Raw genomic sequence first — 17,476 nt, forward strand, 5'->3', positions numbered from 1 at the left:
TAGCTGTCCTCCCACCTGACCGCCCTAGCTGTCCTCCCACCTGACCGCCCTAGCTGTCCTCCCACCTGACCGCCCTAGCTGTCCTCCCACCTGACCGCCCTAGCTGTCCTCCCACCTGACCGCCCTAGCTGTCCTCCCACCTGACCGCCCTAGCTGTCCTCCCACCTGACCGCCCTAGCTGTCCTCCCACCTGACCGCCCTAGCTGTCCTCCCACCTGACCGCCCTAGCTGTCCTCCCACCTGACCGCCCTAGCCGTCCTCCCACCTGACCGCCCTAGCTATCCTCACCGCCCGCTGGTACAGAGCTCTCCGCTGTGCTGGAAATCCATGTGTGTGGTAACCGTCGGTATCCAGTAATTGTGAACACACTTCCGTTAGCATATGGTCCCCAGCATTAGACGCAGGTCTGCGGTGTAGGTGCAGAGGGAGGGCGCAGCTCCAAGCGTTATCTGTGAGCCATACAGTTCATCCGGTAATAGGAGCTTTCGCTCATATCTGTTCAGCTATTATAACATACTTACACTACATTTACCTCTGACTCCTATTATAAGCTGGAAATGAATTTATACCTTGAACATTAGCGGGACTGCCCCCACATCACTTCTACATCCAATATACATTTCCTAGTTTTCCCATCAGGAGATGCTTTAAAAAAAAATGTATATGAAATTAAATGTGTTTCTATTTCTCTTACGTCCTAGAGGATGCTGGGGTCCATATTGGTACCATGGGGTATAAACGGGTCCACCAGGAGCCATTGGCACTTTCAGAGTTTGAGAGTGTGGGCTGGCTCCTCCCTCTGTGCCCCTCCTACCAGACTCAGTTTAGAAAATGTGCCCGGAGGAGCCGGTCACAGCTAGGGGAGCTCTACTGAGTTTTCCTAGTAAAAAGTTTGTTAGAGTTTTTTAATTTTACAGGGAGGCTGCTGGAGTGCTGGAGGGACTGAGGGGAGGGGGGGGGGGGGGAAGTAGTGTCCACCCTGCGGGGTCTGAGCCACTGTCTCCGCTGACAGGACACTGAGCGTTCCCCGCCACAGGCGACTGCTCGCCCCAGCAGCATGCCGCCACCCCCTTACAGAGCTGAAGATGTGGCGAGTGAGACACCGACCCCCCTAGCAAGCGGGGGGGGGGGGGAGGGGGGGGCGGTGTGAAGATGGCGGCAGTGGGGAGGGAGTGCAGTATTAACTGCGCTCCTGGGAAGGCTCAGCAGTACACGGTGCGGCGCTGTGAGGGGCTCCCTGGGCCAGCGCTTACCCCCCACACTCGTCACACAGTCTGTCAGGGTCTTCGGATCTCAGCCAGCACTAATTCCTCAGGCCAGTATAATCCATGAAGAGCGGGAAGACAGCGCCATTAAGGGGGCGGAGCTTCTCCCCAGAGCGGACCCAGCAGCGTTCAGCGCCATTTTCCTGCCTGCACAGCGCTGAGAAGGAGAATCAGGTCCCTCCACAACAGCTCCAGCTCTCTGTACACGGTAACAGGGGGTTGTAGAAGTGGGGGGCTGCAGTACCACTGTGTGTCTTATTAAGGTGCGCAGTCAGCGCTGACCAGGGGTCTCCCTTTACTAAAAGCGCTGTGTATGGGCTGCTCCGATCTCTGTGTCTCTCTTGCCATTCTTGGGGGGGAAACTCTGTCTGCCCTCACCTGTGTGTTTGGTGGTCTCCTTTAGCTATGTCCAGGGACACTGTGTCATATGCTGCAGAGGATTTGTCCTCCCAGGATGATCCCATTCCATGTAATCAGGATAGCACTGGTTTAGCACAGATACCAGCAAGGGAGCCTGAGTGGTTTTCCTCTATCAAATCGTGGATTTCTCAGATTTCAGACAGGTTGCTAGTAATGAATCTGCAACCCAGGTATTACAGAGCTCTATGGCAGTATAACCAGTTTCTGGTACCTCCAGGACGCTCCGCTATATACCCCATAAGCGTGCGCTTGTGCATGTCACACAAGACGACACGGATACCGATTCTGACACCACAGACGGTGATGGGGATGTGTTGCGGGGGTCCGCATCTCTTGTAAAGGGGGTGCAATTGTTGATAGAGGCTATCAGGGATGTGTTAAATGTTAATGATACCACACCTGAGCAGGTTGAGGAGGCCTTTTTCACCGAAAATAAAAAAAGCCTCGCTAACCTTCCCTGCGTCAAAGGAATTGAATGCTATATTTGAGAAAGCCTTGGAAAACGCTGAGAAAAAATTCCAGATCCCTAAACGGGTACAGGTGGCATTTCCTTTCCCTGAGGAGGATAGGAAAAAATGGGAAAACCCGACGATTGTTGACGCATCTGTGTCCAGACTCAAAAGAAGGTGGTTTTACCTGTTCCAGGATCTACCGCCTTAAAGGAGCCGGCTGATCGGAGCTATAGTAAAGTGGTCGGCTACCTTACTAAAGGATTTGGATACGATGGATAAGGATGATGTTGCATTATTTTTACGCAATATACATGATTCAGCAGGTTTTATGGTAGAATCCATGAAAGACCTGGGTTCCATGGCTGCGGGAATATCTTCCATGTCTGTTTCAGCACAGGTCAGGCTCTCTTTGTGGAAGCTCTAGACGCGTGGATATCCACGGCTACAGCGGGTAAGTCTTAGTTTCTTTTGCAACACAGTCCTTTCAGCCTAACAAGCCTAGAAAGGCCAGGCCGTCCAATACCTTCTTTAGGGGAGGTCGAGTTAAGTCCAAGAAACCTGCTGCTGCAGGTTACCAGGAACAAAAGCCTGCTTCAGGTACGCCAAAGTCCTCCGCATGACGATGGACCGCACGGCCTGGAGGTGGGGCCAGTGGGAGTGAGACTCGGACAATTCAGTCACGTCTGGGTATCGTCCGGCCAGGATCCCTGGGTGATAGATATTGTGTCTCAGGGATACAGGCTGGAATTTCAAAGTCTCCCTCATCGTTTTTTCAAATCAGGCTTGCCAGCTCTGTTGGCAGACAACACTGTATTACAGGAAGCTGTCCAAAAGCTGGTGGAGGCACAGGTCATTGTGCCAGTTCCTCCTCCTGTGCAGGCCACAGGTTACTATTCAAACCTTTTCGTGGTACCGAAACCGGATGGTTCGGTCAGGCCCATTCTGAACCTAAAATCATGGAACCCCTTTCTAAAGGAGTTCAAGATGGAGTCTCTCAGGGCGGTGATATCAGGTCTGGAAGAAGGGGAATTCCTGGTATCCCTGGATATCAAGGATGCGTACCTCCACATTCCGATATGGCTGCCGTATCAGGCTTATCTCCGTTTCGCATTGCTGGACTGTCCTTTCCAGATCCAGGCCATGCCATTCGGCCTCTCCACAGCACCGAGGGTGTTTACCAAGGTGATGGCAGAGATGATGGTTCTCCTCCGCAAACAAGGGGTGAACATCATTCCATATCAGGACGATCTGCTGATAAAGACATCGTCCAAGGAGAAGCGCTGCAATCCATTGTTCTCACAACACGCCTCCTCAAGAGTCATGGTTGGATTCTGAACCTTCCAAAGTCACATTTGGAACCAACCCAGAGGTTGTCCTTTCTGGGAATGATCCTGGACATGGAAGTGCAGAAGGTGTTTCTTCCGCAGGAAAAGGCGTTGCTAATACAGACTGTGGTCCGGGATGTCCTGAAGCCAGCACGGGTGTCTGTTTATCAATGCATTCGCCTGTTGGGAAAGATGGTGGCTTCTTACAAAGCTCTCCACTACGGGAGGTTCCACGCTCGGACCTTCCAACTGGATCTTCTGGACAAGTGGTCGGGATCTCATCTCCACATGCACCAGAGAATTTGTCTGTCGCCGAAGGCCAGGATTTCGCTCCTCTGGTGGTTACAATTACCTCACCTTGTGGAGGGCTGCAGGTTCGGGATTCAGGATTGGGTCCTTCTAACCACGGATGTGAGCCTTCGGGGCTGGGGATCAGTCACTCAAGGAGTAACTTTCCAAGGACGGTGGTCAAGCCTGGAAGCCGGCCTGCCCGTCAACATCCTGGAACTAAGAGCAGGCAACCCCACTTCTAAGAAATCGGGCCATTCAAGTTCAGTCAGACAACGTAACAGTGGCTTACATAAACCGACAGGGCGGAACGAAGAGCAGAGCGGCAATGTCAGAGGTGACAAGAATACTCCTCTGGACAGAAAAACACTCGCTGGTGCTGTCAGCCATCTTCATTCCGCAAGTAGACAACTGGGAAGCAGACTTCCTCAGCAGACACTGTCTCCATCCGGAGGTATTCAAGGAAATAACAGACCTTTGGAGATTACACCAAATAGACATGATGGCCACTCGTCTCAACAAGAAGCTTCCGCGTTATTGTTGCAGGTCGAGGGACCCACAAGCAGTGGCAGTGGACACCCTGGTGTCTCCGTGGGTGTTCCAGTCAGTCTTTGTGTTTCCACCACTCCCACTCATCCCAAGAATCCTAAAGCTCATACGGAGAACAAGGGTTCAAGCGATCCTCATTGCCCCAGACTGGCCGAGAAGGGCTTGGTACGCAGACCTTCTGAATCTACTGCAAGAAGAACCGAGGCCTCTTCCTCTTCGGGAGGACCTGCTGCAGCAGGGGCCGTTCGCCTATCAAGACTTACCGCGGCTACGTTTGATGGCATGGAAGTTGAGCGCCCGATTCTTGCTCGGAAGAGCATTCCGAAGAAGGTCATTCCTACCCTGATACAGGCTAGGAAAGGGGTAACGTCTAAACATTACCATCGTATTTGGAAGAAATATGTCTCTTGGTGTGAATCCAAGAAGTTTCCTACGGTGGAGTTTCAACTCTGACGTTTTCTCCTCTTCCTGCAGGCAGGTGTGGATATGGGCCTGAGGTTGGGATATGTGAAGGTACAGATTTCGGCCCTATCTATTTTCTTCCAGAAACAATTGGCTGCCCTCCCTGAGGTTCAGACTTTTTTGAAGGGAGTTCTGCACATCCAACCTCCCTTTGTACCGCCTATGGCGCCATGAGATCTTAACGTGGTGCTGCAGTTCCTCCAGTCGGATTGGTTTGAGCCTCTACAGGAGGTTGAGGTCAAATTTCTTACATGAAAGGCGGTCACGTTGTTGGCCTTAGTTTCTGCTAGACGCATGTCCAAATTGAGAGTTTTATACTGTAAAAGCCCTTACTTGATCTTCCACGAAGATAGAGCTGAGCTCCGGACACGTCAGCAGTTTCTTCCGAAGGTTGTGTTGGCATTTCATATCAACCAACCTATTGTGGTGCCAGTGGCTACTGACTCCTCAATCACATCAAAGTCCTTGGATGTTGTAAGGGCTCTGAAGATATATGTGAAGAAAACTTCTCGTCACAGAAAGTCGGACTCTATTTGTCCTCTATGATCCCAAGAAAATTGGGTGTCCTGCTTCTAAGTAGACTATTTCTCGCTGGAATCGGTTCACTATCCAGCATGCTTATTCTACGGCAGGCCTTGCCGTGTCCAAGATCTGTTAAGGCCCAATCTACTCGTACGGTGGGGTCTTCCTGGGCGGCTGCCGGGGTGTCTCGGCAGTGCAACTTTGCCGAGCTGCAACTTGGTGTGGAAAGTTTTACAAGTTCGATACTTTGGCCTCTGATCTGAAGTTCAATCAATCAGTTCTGCAGGAACCTCCGGGATCTTCCTCCCGTTCTGGGAGCTTTGGTACATCCCCATGGTACTAATGTGGACCCCAGCATCCTCTAGGACACAAGAGAAAATAGGATTTTGGTTACCTACCGGTAAATCCTTTTCTTGTAGTCCGTAGAGGATGCTGGGCGCCCGCCCAACGCTTCGTTTTCCTGCAAATGTTATTTGGTTCAGTATAACTTCGTTTTAGTTGAGTACTGCATTGTTACTTGGTAAGTTATGTTTCAGCTGTTGCTGAGTTTTCAGGCTAGTTAGCTTGGTTTGCCTTGTATGTGTGAGCTGGTGTGAATCTCGCCACTATCTGTGTGTAATCCTTCTCTTGAAGATGTCCGTCTCCTCGGGCACAGTTTCTAGACTGAGTCTGGTAGGAGGGGCATATATGGAGGAGCCAGCCCACACTCTCAAACTCTTAAAGTGCCATTGGCTCCTGGTGGACCCGTCTATACCCCATGGTACTAATGTGGACCCCAACATCCTCTACAGACTACGAGAAGAGGATTTACTGGTAGGTAACCAAAATACTATTTTTCAATACTTGCGCTCTCTCTTCTTTATTGTATAGGTAATTTTATTGATAACTGCACATTATCTATTGAGAGCTGCACATTAATTGTCCTAAAAGGTGTCCTTACTCTTTTTCTTTACTTCGTTTTTATGTGATTTTATAAAATTGTTTGCACCCAAATAGTGTACCTAATCTTATCACGGGGAGGAGAAATCTCCAGATAGTGACATGCCTGATTCACAGTTATGGTATCACTTGTATACACACACACACTATCTATCTATCTATCTATCTATATATACAGACAAGGCAGTCGGCACTCACAAGGTTAAACGCCACAGCCAGCCACCGTGCCACGTTCAAAAAATCAATGCACCACTCCAAAAAAGAACGGCACTGGAGGCAATGGGATCAGAAATAATGCTGTGTATTTAAATATGCACAGTGGAAGGCGGCACTCAGAGACTTTTATCAGTTCAAAACAGCGTGCTTTAATCAACGCTGTTTTGAACTGATAAAAGTCTCATATGTATCATTAATACAGTCCCCTGGGTGAAGCTATACTTAATCACCCTCCAGAGACCAGGCGGCACTCCACGGATTTTTAAAGAGAGAAAGCTTTTATAAATATGCTCAAAAAAAATCAATACATAGTGCAAAAAAGCAAACCAACGTTTCAACGCCTCACAGGCGTTTTTTTCAAGGTGCACAGTGCTAGAAAAACAAACCAAAGAACAGAAACCACATGTGTACTCCCCTAAATAGCCACCTCGTGTAAGGTCTCGCATCTTCACACTTCCGGACGCCAGTGACGAGCCACCCGCACGTTCCGGGACTGAGTCAGCGGCAACCGTCGATGACGTCATACCATTGCCAGGTAACCGGACGCACTGTGTACTCCAGCCGCGGCACCAGGAAGCTGAACATTAGAGAGAGACAATTGTGTATAGATAAGCAAAAAGTGCAGACGTGCTGAGAACTGAAATGGTACTAAAAGATTAAAAGATTAAAAACAGGAGAATGAACAATAAAGCTTGCAGTAATATGAGAGGACACCTTATAAGACACAGTCATCATGCATAAAAGATAGTCATAGTCACCATAATGCACACGTAAATTTCGACGTCATAAGGAACAAGCACAGGCACCAGGAGTAAAGTGTACCCAGAGTATGTCATAGCTTAATGATCCCATCTATATCCCCTATCGGAAAGCCCAAAGCTGTAGACCAAGATATATATATATATAAAAAGACATTATAAAAAGACATTCCAGGGCATTTGTTCATTAAGACCATGAGGGGTAAGTGAGTTCAGGGTAAAAATCCATCTGGCTTCCTTTTGTGCCAGTACTTTCGCTCTATCACCACCACGTATCATTACCGGTACATGGTCCAAGATCTTATATCGTAAATCAGATAGTTTATGGTTCGCCATTTTAAAATGGCGAGCAACCGGCTGGTCATTTTTCTTCCCATCCAAGGCCCCCCTGATCGCAGAGCGATGTAGGGCCATGCGCTCCCTAAATGTCCTAATGGTCTGGCCTACATACACAAGTCCACATCTACTTCTTGTTATATATATATATATATATATGTATATATGTATATGTATGTGTATATATGTATGTATGTGTGTATATATATATATATATATATATATATATATATATATATATATATATATATATATAGAGAGAGAGAATCTTGCAGGAAGTAAAGCCCCTGCACCAAGCTGCGTAGATGGACGCGCTCACGCCCTGATCCGGGTATGAAGCTTCATGCATTGACGTGGATGTATATCCACAGCTTGGCGCAGTCTTTACTTCCCGAGTGCCGCCATTCATATACTCAGATTATCTTCCAGATTTTGTGTAGGGTAACGGCAGAGAAATTCCTGTGTGTAACAGTGAGTGCCAGTGTCTGACTGATACCGTGTGTAATATATGTGTACAGGAAGGACCTGAGCGAGCATGACATGGAGACGCTGGAGCGTGCGGAGGACCTGCACAGGTACGGGACCCTATATAGGATATCACTGAGACACCTGTCTGCTCCCTGTCTTATCATTGTGCTTCCTGTTCCCCCAGAGCTCTGGCCAAAGTGCTGTCTCTGGAAGGAGGCCTCGCTGAGCCTCGCACCTCCGTCCTGCTGGACCTGTATTATTATACCCTGAGATTCTGCTGGGAGTGTGGATTTACCAGAGTTCAGACCTCCTCTTTCTTCTCCATCATGAAGGAGACCCACGCTGTCTGCCAGGGTGAGAGACTGCCCCTTCCAGCCTGCGCTGTCACCTATAGATACATAGGGATATAGCACAGGAGAGACTTTCCCTTCCAGCCTGCGCTGTCACTGTCACCTATAGATACGTAGGGATGTAGCACAGGAGAGACTTTCCCTTCCAGCCTGCGCTGTCACTGTCCCCTATAGATACGTAGGGATGTAGCACAGGAGAGACTTTCCCTTCCAGCCTGCGCTGTCACCTATAGATACGTAGGGATGTAGCACATGAGAGACTTTCCCTTCCAGCCTGCGCTGTCACTGTCCCCTATAGATACGTAGGGATGTAGCACAGGAGAGACTTTCCCTTCCAGCCTGCGCTGTCTCTGTCACTGTACACACGGTGCAGCCTGGTATAGATACATAGGGATATAGCACAGGAGAGACTTTCCCTTCCAGCCTGTGCTGTCGCCTATAGATACATAGGGATATAGCACAGGAGAGACTGCCCCTTCCAGCCTGTGCTGTCGCCTATAGATACATAGGGATATAGCACAGGAGAGACTGCTCCTTCCAGTCTGCGCTGTCACCTATAGATACATAGGGATATAGCACAGGAGAGACTGCCCCTTCCAGCCTGCGCTGTCACCTATAGATATGTAGGGATGTAGCACAGGAGAGACTGTCCCTTCCAGCCTGTGCTGTCGCCTATGGATACATAGGGATGTAGCACAGGAGAGACTTTCCCTTCCAGTCTGCGCTGTCACCTATAGATGCATAGGGATGTAGCACAGGAGAGACTGCCCCTTCCAGTCTGCGCTGTCACCTATAGATACATAGGGGTATAGCACAGGAGAGACTTTCCCTTCCAGTCTGCGCTGTCACCTATAGATGCATAGGGATGTAGCACAGGAGAGACTGTCCCTTCCAGTCTGCGCTGTCACCTATAGATACATAGGGATGTAGCACAGGAGAGACTTTCCCTTCCAGTCTGCGCTGTCACCTATAGATACATAGGGATGTAGCACAGGAGATACTTTCCCTTCCAGCCTGCGCTGTCACTGTCACCTATAGATACATAGGGAAATAGCACAGGAGAGACTGCCCCTTCCAGCCTGCGCTGTCACCTATAGATACATAGGGATATAGCACAGGAGAGACTGCCCCTTCCAGCCTGCGCTGTCTCTGTCACTGTACACACGGTGCAGCCTGGTATAGATACATAGGGATATAGCACAGGAGAGACTTTCCCTTCCAGCCTGCGCTGTCACTGTCACCTATAGATACGTAGGGATGTAGCACAGGAGAGACTTTCCCTTCCAGCCTGCGCTGTCACTGTCGCCTATAGATACGTAGGGATGTAGCACAGGAGAGACTTTCCCTTCCAGCCTGCGCTGTCACTGTCTCCTATAGATACGTAGGGATGTAGCACAGGAGAGACTTTCCCTTCCAGCCTGCGCTGTCACTGTCCCCTATAGATACGTAGGGCTGTAGCACAGGAGAGACTTTCCCTTCCAGCCTGCGCTGTCTCTGTCACTGTACACACGGTGCAGCCTGGTATAGATACGTAGGGATGTAGCACAGGAGAGACTTTCCCTTCCAGCCTGCGCTGTCACTGTCACCTATAGATACGTAGGGATGTAGCACATGAGAGACTTTCCCTTCCAGCCTGCGCTGTCACTGTCACCTATAGATACGTAGGGATGTAGCACATGAGAGACTTTCCCTTCCAGCCTGCGCTGTCACTGTCACCTATAGATACGTAGGGATGTAGCACAGGAGAGACTTTCCCTTCCAGCCTGCGCTGTCTCTGTCACTGTACACACGGTGCAGCCTGGTATAGATACATAGGGATATAGCACAGGAGAGACTTTCCCTTCCAGCCTGCGCTGTCGCCTATAGATACATAGGGATGTAGCACAGGAGAGACTGCTCCTTCCAGTCTGCGCTGTCACCTATAGATACATAGGGATATAGCACAGGAGAGACTTTCCCTTCCCGCCTGTGCTGTCGCCTATAGATACATAGGGATGTAGCACAGGAGAGACTGTCCCTTCCAGCCTGCGCTGTCGCCTATAGATACATAGGGATGTAGCACAGGAGAGACTTTCCCTTCCAGTCTGCGCTGTCACCTATAGATGCATAGGGATGTAGCACAGGAGAGACTGTCCCTTCCAGTCTGCGCTGTCACCTATAGATACATGGGGATGTAGCACATGAGACTTTCCCTTCCAGCCTGCGCTGTCACTGTCACCTATAGATACATAGGGAAATAGCACAGGAGAGACTGCCCCTTCCAGCCTGCGCTGTCACCTATAGATACATAGGGATAGAGCACAGGAGAGACTGCCCCTTCCAGCCTGCGCTGTCACCTATAGATACATAGGGATAGAGCACAGGAGAGACTGCCCCTTCCAGCCTGCGCTGTCTCTGTCACTGTACACACGGTGCAGCCTGGTATAGATACATAGGGATATAGCACAGGAGAGACTTTCCCTTCCAGCCTGCGCTGTCACTGTCACCTATAGATACGTAGGGATGTAGCACAGGAGAGACTTTCCCTTCCAGCCTGCGCTGTCACTGTCGCCTATAGATACGTAGGGATATGTGGCCGGAGAGACTAGCCAGCCACACGTGTAATGGCGTCTGCGGCACTGAAGGGGTTAACCCTCGTGCCCGGCGCCATGTTACGGACTGTTTGAAAGTTTGTTTAATGGTGTGTTTTACTTTTAACATGTCATATGTAGTGCTCTGTGCACCATTGCAGGAAGGCATGTTTAACTGTATCTACTTTATATTCAAGACAGGCTCTGTGTATATTTAAAGGGAAACACGTGTTTAAATGAAATGTATTTAAAGGAAAAATGCAGTTACTATAGCTGTCTGAATAAGCAACTCTTATCCTCTGGAAATAGGAAGTGGCATGCTAATGGCTCTGTCCTAGCAGAGAGGTGTGAAGGACAATACCTTTTGATGTGTAAGTTCCTTAGAGAGAGATGCTAATCACTGGGTCTATGGGCTTGGAACTTGTTTCATGTACCTGATTTAATTGACATACGAACGACCGATGTAGGAAGGAAGACTGTTTGTTTGTATTGTAGCCTTCCTGTTGTAATCTCAGACACTGGGTTTGCCTGGAGATGTGAATGAGACAGAAACATTGTATTTTGAAGCTATGTGATATATTTATCAATAGTGAATGTTAATCTGATACCAAACGTCTGTGTCAGAGGAAGGAGGATATTGTTTTATTGCACTTATATCCTTGTAAAATGTGATTTTATTGGTATTTTGTAAAATAACCTGATTGGTTGGAGAAGACAGGGAGGGCTTACCCCCTGTGATACTGTGTGGAAAACTGACATAAAAAGGAGACCTGCGTGCCTCCAGAGTTGTAGTTATTATTCCATCTTATTCTGCTGAATTGTATGCTGTTGCCCCTAGCAATAGGGAGGAGCCTTTTTAAAGGTTATTGAGCAATAAACATCTTTGCCTTAAGAAGACGGCTTCATCTTGTGACCAACAGGGTTAGGCCAAACCTAGCCCCGTCCTCCGGCTGTCCAGGGAAGCACCTAGCGTCTCCAAGCTCCGCCTTTCGCCAGCTACCGGTAGAGGCCTAGCAAGTGGCTAGTGGGGATTCGTCAGCACCACACAGCTGTGGTAAAGCAGTGCGTCGGCACATACAGAGCAGAACCGTGGTTCCAAACGCCACGGCAGGTTAGGAGTTTGGTGGTGGCAGCGAGAACCCGCCCACAGCGCAGTGGGTGGAGTCAGTAACAGGCGGTTACTGACGGTAAGCGGGAATCCCCTATGTGGTCAGGCCTCGTGCGGCTTGACCTTCCAATCTGTGCGCAGTCGACGGGACGCGGCAAGCGGCGAGTGCTTTCGTACGGTATCGTCCTGTCACAGGATGTAGCACAGGAGAGACTTTCCCTTCCAGACTGCACTGTCACCTATAGATACGTAGGGATGTAGCACAGGAGAGACTTTCCCTTCCAGCCTGCGCTGTCACTGTCACCTATAGATACATAGGGATATAGCACAGGAGAGACTTTCCCTTCCAGCCTGCGCTGTCGCCTATAGATACATAGGGATGTAGCACAGGAGAGACTGCCCCTTCCAGCCTGCGCTGTCACTGTCACCTATAGATACGTAGGGATGTAGCACAGGAGAGACTGTCCCTTCCAGCCTGCGCTGTCGCCTATAGATACATAGGGATATAGCACAGGAGAGACTGCCCCTTCCAGCCTGCGCTGTCACTGTCACCTATAGATACGTAGGGATGTAGCACAGGAGAGACTTTCCCTTCCAGCCTGCGCTGTCACTGTCACCTATAGATACATAGGGATATAGCACAGGAGAGACTTTCCCTTCCAGCCTGCGCTGTCGCCTATAGATACATAGGGATGTAGCACAGGAGAGACTGCTCCTTCCAGTCTGCGCTGTCACCTATAGATGCATAGGGATATAGCACAGGAGAGACTTTCCCTTCCAGTCTGCGCTGTCACCTATAGATGCATAGGGATGTAGCACAGGAGAGACTTTCCCTTCCAGTCTGCGCTGTCACCTATAGATGCATAGGGATGTAGCACAGGAGAGACTGTCCCTTCCAGTCTGCACTGTCACCTATAGATACATAGGGATGTAGCACAGGAGAGACTGCCCCTTCCAGTCTGCACTGTCACCTATAGATGCATAGGGATATAGCACAGGAGAGACTGTCCCTTCCAGTCTGCGCTGTCACTGTCACCTATAGATACATAGGGAAATAGCACAGGAGAGACGTTCCCTTCCAGTCTGCGCTGTCACCTATAGATACATAGGGACATAGCACAGGAGATACTTTCCCTTCCAGCCTGCGCTGTCGCCTATAGATACATAGGGATGTAGCACAGGAGAGACTGTCACTTCCAGCCTGCGCTGTCACTGTCACCTATAGATACATATGGATATAGCACAGGAGAGACTGTCCCTTCCAGTCTGCGCTGTCACCTATAGATACATAGGGACATAGCACAGGAGAGACTGTCACTTCCAGCCTGCGCTGTCACTGTCACTCACCTATAGATACATATGGATATAGCACAGGAGAGACTGTCCCTTCCAGTCTGCGTTGTCACCTATAGATACATAGGGATATAGCACAGGAGAGACTTTCCCTTCCAGCATGTGCTGTCACTGTCACCTATAGATACATAGGGATGTAGCACAGGAGAGACTTTCCCTTCCAGCCTGCGCTGTCACCTATAGATACATAGGGATATAGCACAGGAGAGACTTTCCCTTCCAGCCTGCGCTGTCGCCTATAGATACATAGGGATGTAGCACAGGAGAGGCTGCCCCTTCCAGTCTGCGCTGTCACCTATAGATACACAGGGATATAGCACAGGAGACGCTGTCCCTTCCAGTCTGCGCTGTCACCTATAGATACGCAGGGGTGTAGCACAGGATAGACTGTCCTTTCCAGCCTGCGCTGTCGCTGCCGCCTATAGATACATAGGGATGTAGCACAGGAGAGACTGTCCTTTACAGCCTGCGCTGTCTCCTATAGATACATGGGGATGTAGCACAGGAGAGACTGTCCTTTCCAGCCTGCGCTGTCTCCTATAGATACATAGGGATGTAGCACAGGAGAGACTTTCCCTTCCAGCCTGCGCTGTCACCTATAGATACATAGGGATATAGCACAGGAGATACTTTCCCTTCCAGCCTGCGCTGTCGCCTATAGATACATAGGGATGTAGCACATGAGACGCTGTCCCTTCCAGTCTGCGCTGTCACCTATAGATACATAGGGATGTAGCACAGGAGAGGCTGCCCCTTCCAGTCTGCGCTGTCACCTATAGATACATAGGGATATAGCACAGGAGACACTGTCCCTTCCAGTCTGCGCTGTCACCTATAGATACGCAGGGGTGTAGCACAGGAGAGACTGTCCTTTCCAGCCTGCGCTGTCGCTGCCGCCTATAGATACATAGGGATGTAGCACAGGAGAGACTGTCCTTTCCAGCCTGCGCTGTCTCCTATAGATACATAGGGATGTAGCACAGGAGAGACTGTCCTTTCCAGCCTGCGCTGTCTCCTATAGATACATAGGGATGTAGCACAGGAGAGACTGTCCTTTCCAGCCTGTGCTGCCGCCTATAGATACATAGGGATGTAGCACAGGTGAGACTGTCCTTTCAGCCTGCGCTGTCGCTGCCGCCTATAGATTCATAGGGATGTAGCACAGGAGAGACTGTCCTTTCCAGCCTGCGCTGTCGCCTATAGATACATAGGGATGTAGCACAGGAGAGACTGTCCTTTCCAGTCTGCGCTGTCGCCTATAGATACATAGGGATGTAGCACAGGAGAGACTGTCCTTTCCAGCCTGCGCTGTCGCTGCCGCCTATAGATACATAGGGATGTAGCACAGGAGAGACTGTCCTTTCCAGCCTGCGCTGTCGCTGTCGCCTATAGATACATAGGGATGTAGCACAGGAGAGACTGTCCTTTCCAGCCTGCGCTGTCGCTGCCGCCTATAGATACATAGGGATGTAGCACAGGAGAGACTGTCCTTTCCAGCCTGCGCTGTCGCTGCCGCCTATAGATACATAGGGATTTAGCACAGGAGAGACTGTCCCTTCCAGCCTGCGCTGTCGCCTATAGATACGCAGGGGTGTAGCCCAGGAAAGACTGTGCCTTCAGAGCTTGTCACCCATAGCAACCACCTGTGCTGAGGCTGTCCTTCTTGTGCAGTTTGTAAAATGAATGTAAACATCGGGTTGCTATGGACAACACCTTCTGCGGCCATGTCCTCGTCTGCCGGTAATGCTGGGTGTCTCTTCTCTAGGTAGCCCGCTGCTGAATGAGGAAGAGTGCTACGTGTACTTCCAGCAGTTACTCCTGTGTCACGCAGTCCACGTGAGTGTGGCCGGGGTGGTCTGTGCTGGGGAAGCTCTGTTCCGTGTAGTAAGATCTGTCTCCTCTCTGTGTTTTGCAGCGCCCTCCGTTCAGCATTAGTCTCTTCACGCTGCCGCAGGCTCTGCGTATATCCGACTATTTCCTAAATACATATTTCCGCCAATTCAAGCTCTACAAATATGTCTTCACACCGCAGGTAAGAACGTTTCCTTCTGCTTCATCCATTGTGCTGCACCTGGTGCCGTGTGGGAAGGCTAAGATATCCCAGACAGCATGTGCCAGTGGGTATGACACTCTCCCATCATTATCTTCTGTAGCAGGTCAGGATTGTGTGTGTGTGTGTGTGTGTGTGTATGTGTGTGTGTGTGTCATTCCTCTCATTACCTTGTGTAGCAGAGCTCCTCACAGTGTCAGGTCAGGTGTGTGTGTGTGTGTGTGTGTGTGTGTGTGTGTGTGTGATTCCCCTCATTACCTTGTGTAGCAGCTCCTCATAGTGTCATGATCCTGACTATTCTCATATTTGTGACTTCCCTCTGCCATCTGTCCTGGATGCTGCGTCTTTTCTGCTCACTGGGAGAAACAGCTTGCCAGTACCATGAATTTCCTGAGTGCTGAGTTCTCTGCCTGGAAGGTGAGAGTTAACGAGCTCCACCTGTGCTGATTAACTTTCTGTGTGAATACTGAATTCAGCAAGTCTTTCTATGCTGTGCCTACACAGCAATCATTGTTGTCATTATACTATATGCCTCTCTGACTCTAGTGGTCACCAGATACATTTTCTACTGTGCTCGGCTCTAAGGTGTTTGGGCCTAAAAGTCAGCGTCCTCTGCTCATTTTAGGAGTTTAGGCTTCAGTGTTTTTCCAGCATGCTAGGCCTCACTTTACATCAGAGCCTAACCTGGAGTACTGACATGACAGGGTCTGAGCACCTGACCTGGAGCTATCCAATCCTTTGCCAGCCTGAGATTCTCTGAATCATCTGACTCTGTTCACCAATCACCAAGGACCAGGAAGTATAAGTAAAGAGACTTGTGTTGCAGAAGCTGCCAGTTCCTTGTGTCACACAGCTCCGTGTGAGCTTAGTAGCGGAGCTCCCTAAGCGGTAACGCTATTACCTTAGGTGGTCATTCCGAGTTGATAGCTAGCTGCATTCGTTCGCTGTGCAGCGATGAGGCAAAAAAAGGTACTTCTGCGCATGCGGCGCAATGCGCACGCGCGACGTACTATTACAACGAATGATGTAGTTTCACACAGGGTCTAGTGAAGCTTTTCAGTCGCACTGCTGGCCGCAGAGTGATTGACATGAAGTGGGTGTTTCTGGGTGTCAACTGACCGTTTTCAGGGAGTGTTCGAAAAAACTCAGGCGTGCCAGGAAAAACGCAGGAGTGGCTGGAAAAACGTAGGCGCGGCTGGGAGAACGCAGGGCGTGTTTGTGACGTCAAAACAGGAACTGAACAGTCTGAAGTCATCGCAAGCGCGGAGTAGGTTTTGAGCTACTCTAAAACTGCACAAAACAACTTTGCCGCAGCTCTGCGATCCTTTCGTTCGCACTTCTGCTAAGCTAAAATACACTCCCAGTGGGAGGCGGCATAGCATTTGCACGGCAGCTAAAAACAGCTAGCGAGCGAACAACTCGGAATGACCCCCTTAGTTCCTGTAAAACTCTGCTCTTTTTCTACCCAGTCTGGATTTGTTTTGTTACCAGTTATATCCAGTATTCTTCAGACTCGTCTTAAAGACACAGCCGCAGTATTTTTAAGCCTTATCGTAAAGTCACAGCTACAGTCATTGTTCTACATACAGTTATATCTGGTACCAGCCTAGATTACAGTTGCATTCCAGTTATACCGGTACACAGCCCGGTTCACAGTGCGGTTCTCGGTCTCACCGGTAACCAGTCCAGTTCAACGCCTTCAGCTCTCCTCCCAGTTCTGCGCGACTCCAGAGAACCTTGAGTACAGAAACACCTACTCCTGTGACAGTATATCTAGTTCATTCTCACCAATACATTCCCCATCCTATCAACACCAAGTTCCCGATGATCCAGTGGTCAGGATACGTCTCCCCCTGCCGAGGCCCGGGTTCGACCCCCGGTCAGGGATTGCTCCGTACTACTTCATCTCACTGATTCCCACAGACCAGCCAAATATACATAGTCCTCCAGTTGGGTGTGGATCATCAAATCGACAGTATCTAGGTCGACCACTATAGGTCGACAGTCACTAGGTCGACAGGGTTTCTAGGTCGACATGTGCTAGG

At 49.8% G+C, this 17,476-nt stretch overlaps 1 protein-coding gene across 2 annotated transcripts in view; it reads left to right on the top strand.

Moving 5' to 3' along the window:
• CFAP119 (cilia and flagella associated protein 119) overlaps window positions 1-17,476 on the top strand; it is a 123,871-nt gene that overhangs the window by 10,914 nt on the left and 95,481 nt on the right. For both annotated transcript variants that reach the window (XM_063935491.1, XM_063935492.1), the window contains exons 3-6: window positions 8,051-8,107; window positions 8,185-8,354; window positions 15,147-15,217; window positions 15,297-15,413. In XM_063935491.1, coding sequence (XP_063791561.1) covers window positions 8,051-8,107; window positions 8,185-8,354; window positions 15,147-15,217; window positions 15,297-15,413 — 415 coding nt within the window. The remainder of the gene's footprint in view (window positions 1-8,050; window positions 8,108-8,184; window positions 8,355-15,146; window positions 15,218-15,296; window positions 15,414-17,476) is intronic.

This window comes from Pseudophryne corroboree, chromosome 7, assembly GCF_028390025.1.
Source record: "Pseudophryne corroboree isolate aPseCor3 chromosome 7, aPseCor3.hap2, whole genome shotgun sequence".
NCBI classification, from domain to species: Eukaryota; Metazoa; Chordata; class Amphibia; order Anura; family Myobatrachidae; genus Pseudophryne; species Pseudophryne corroboree.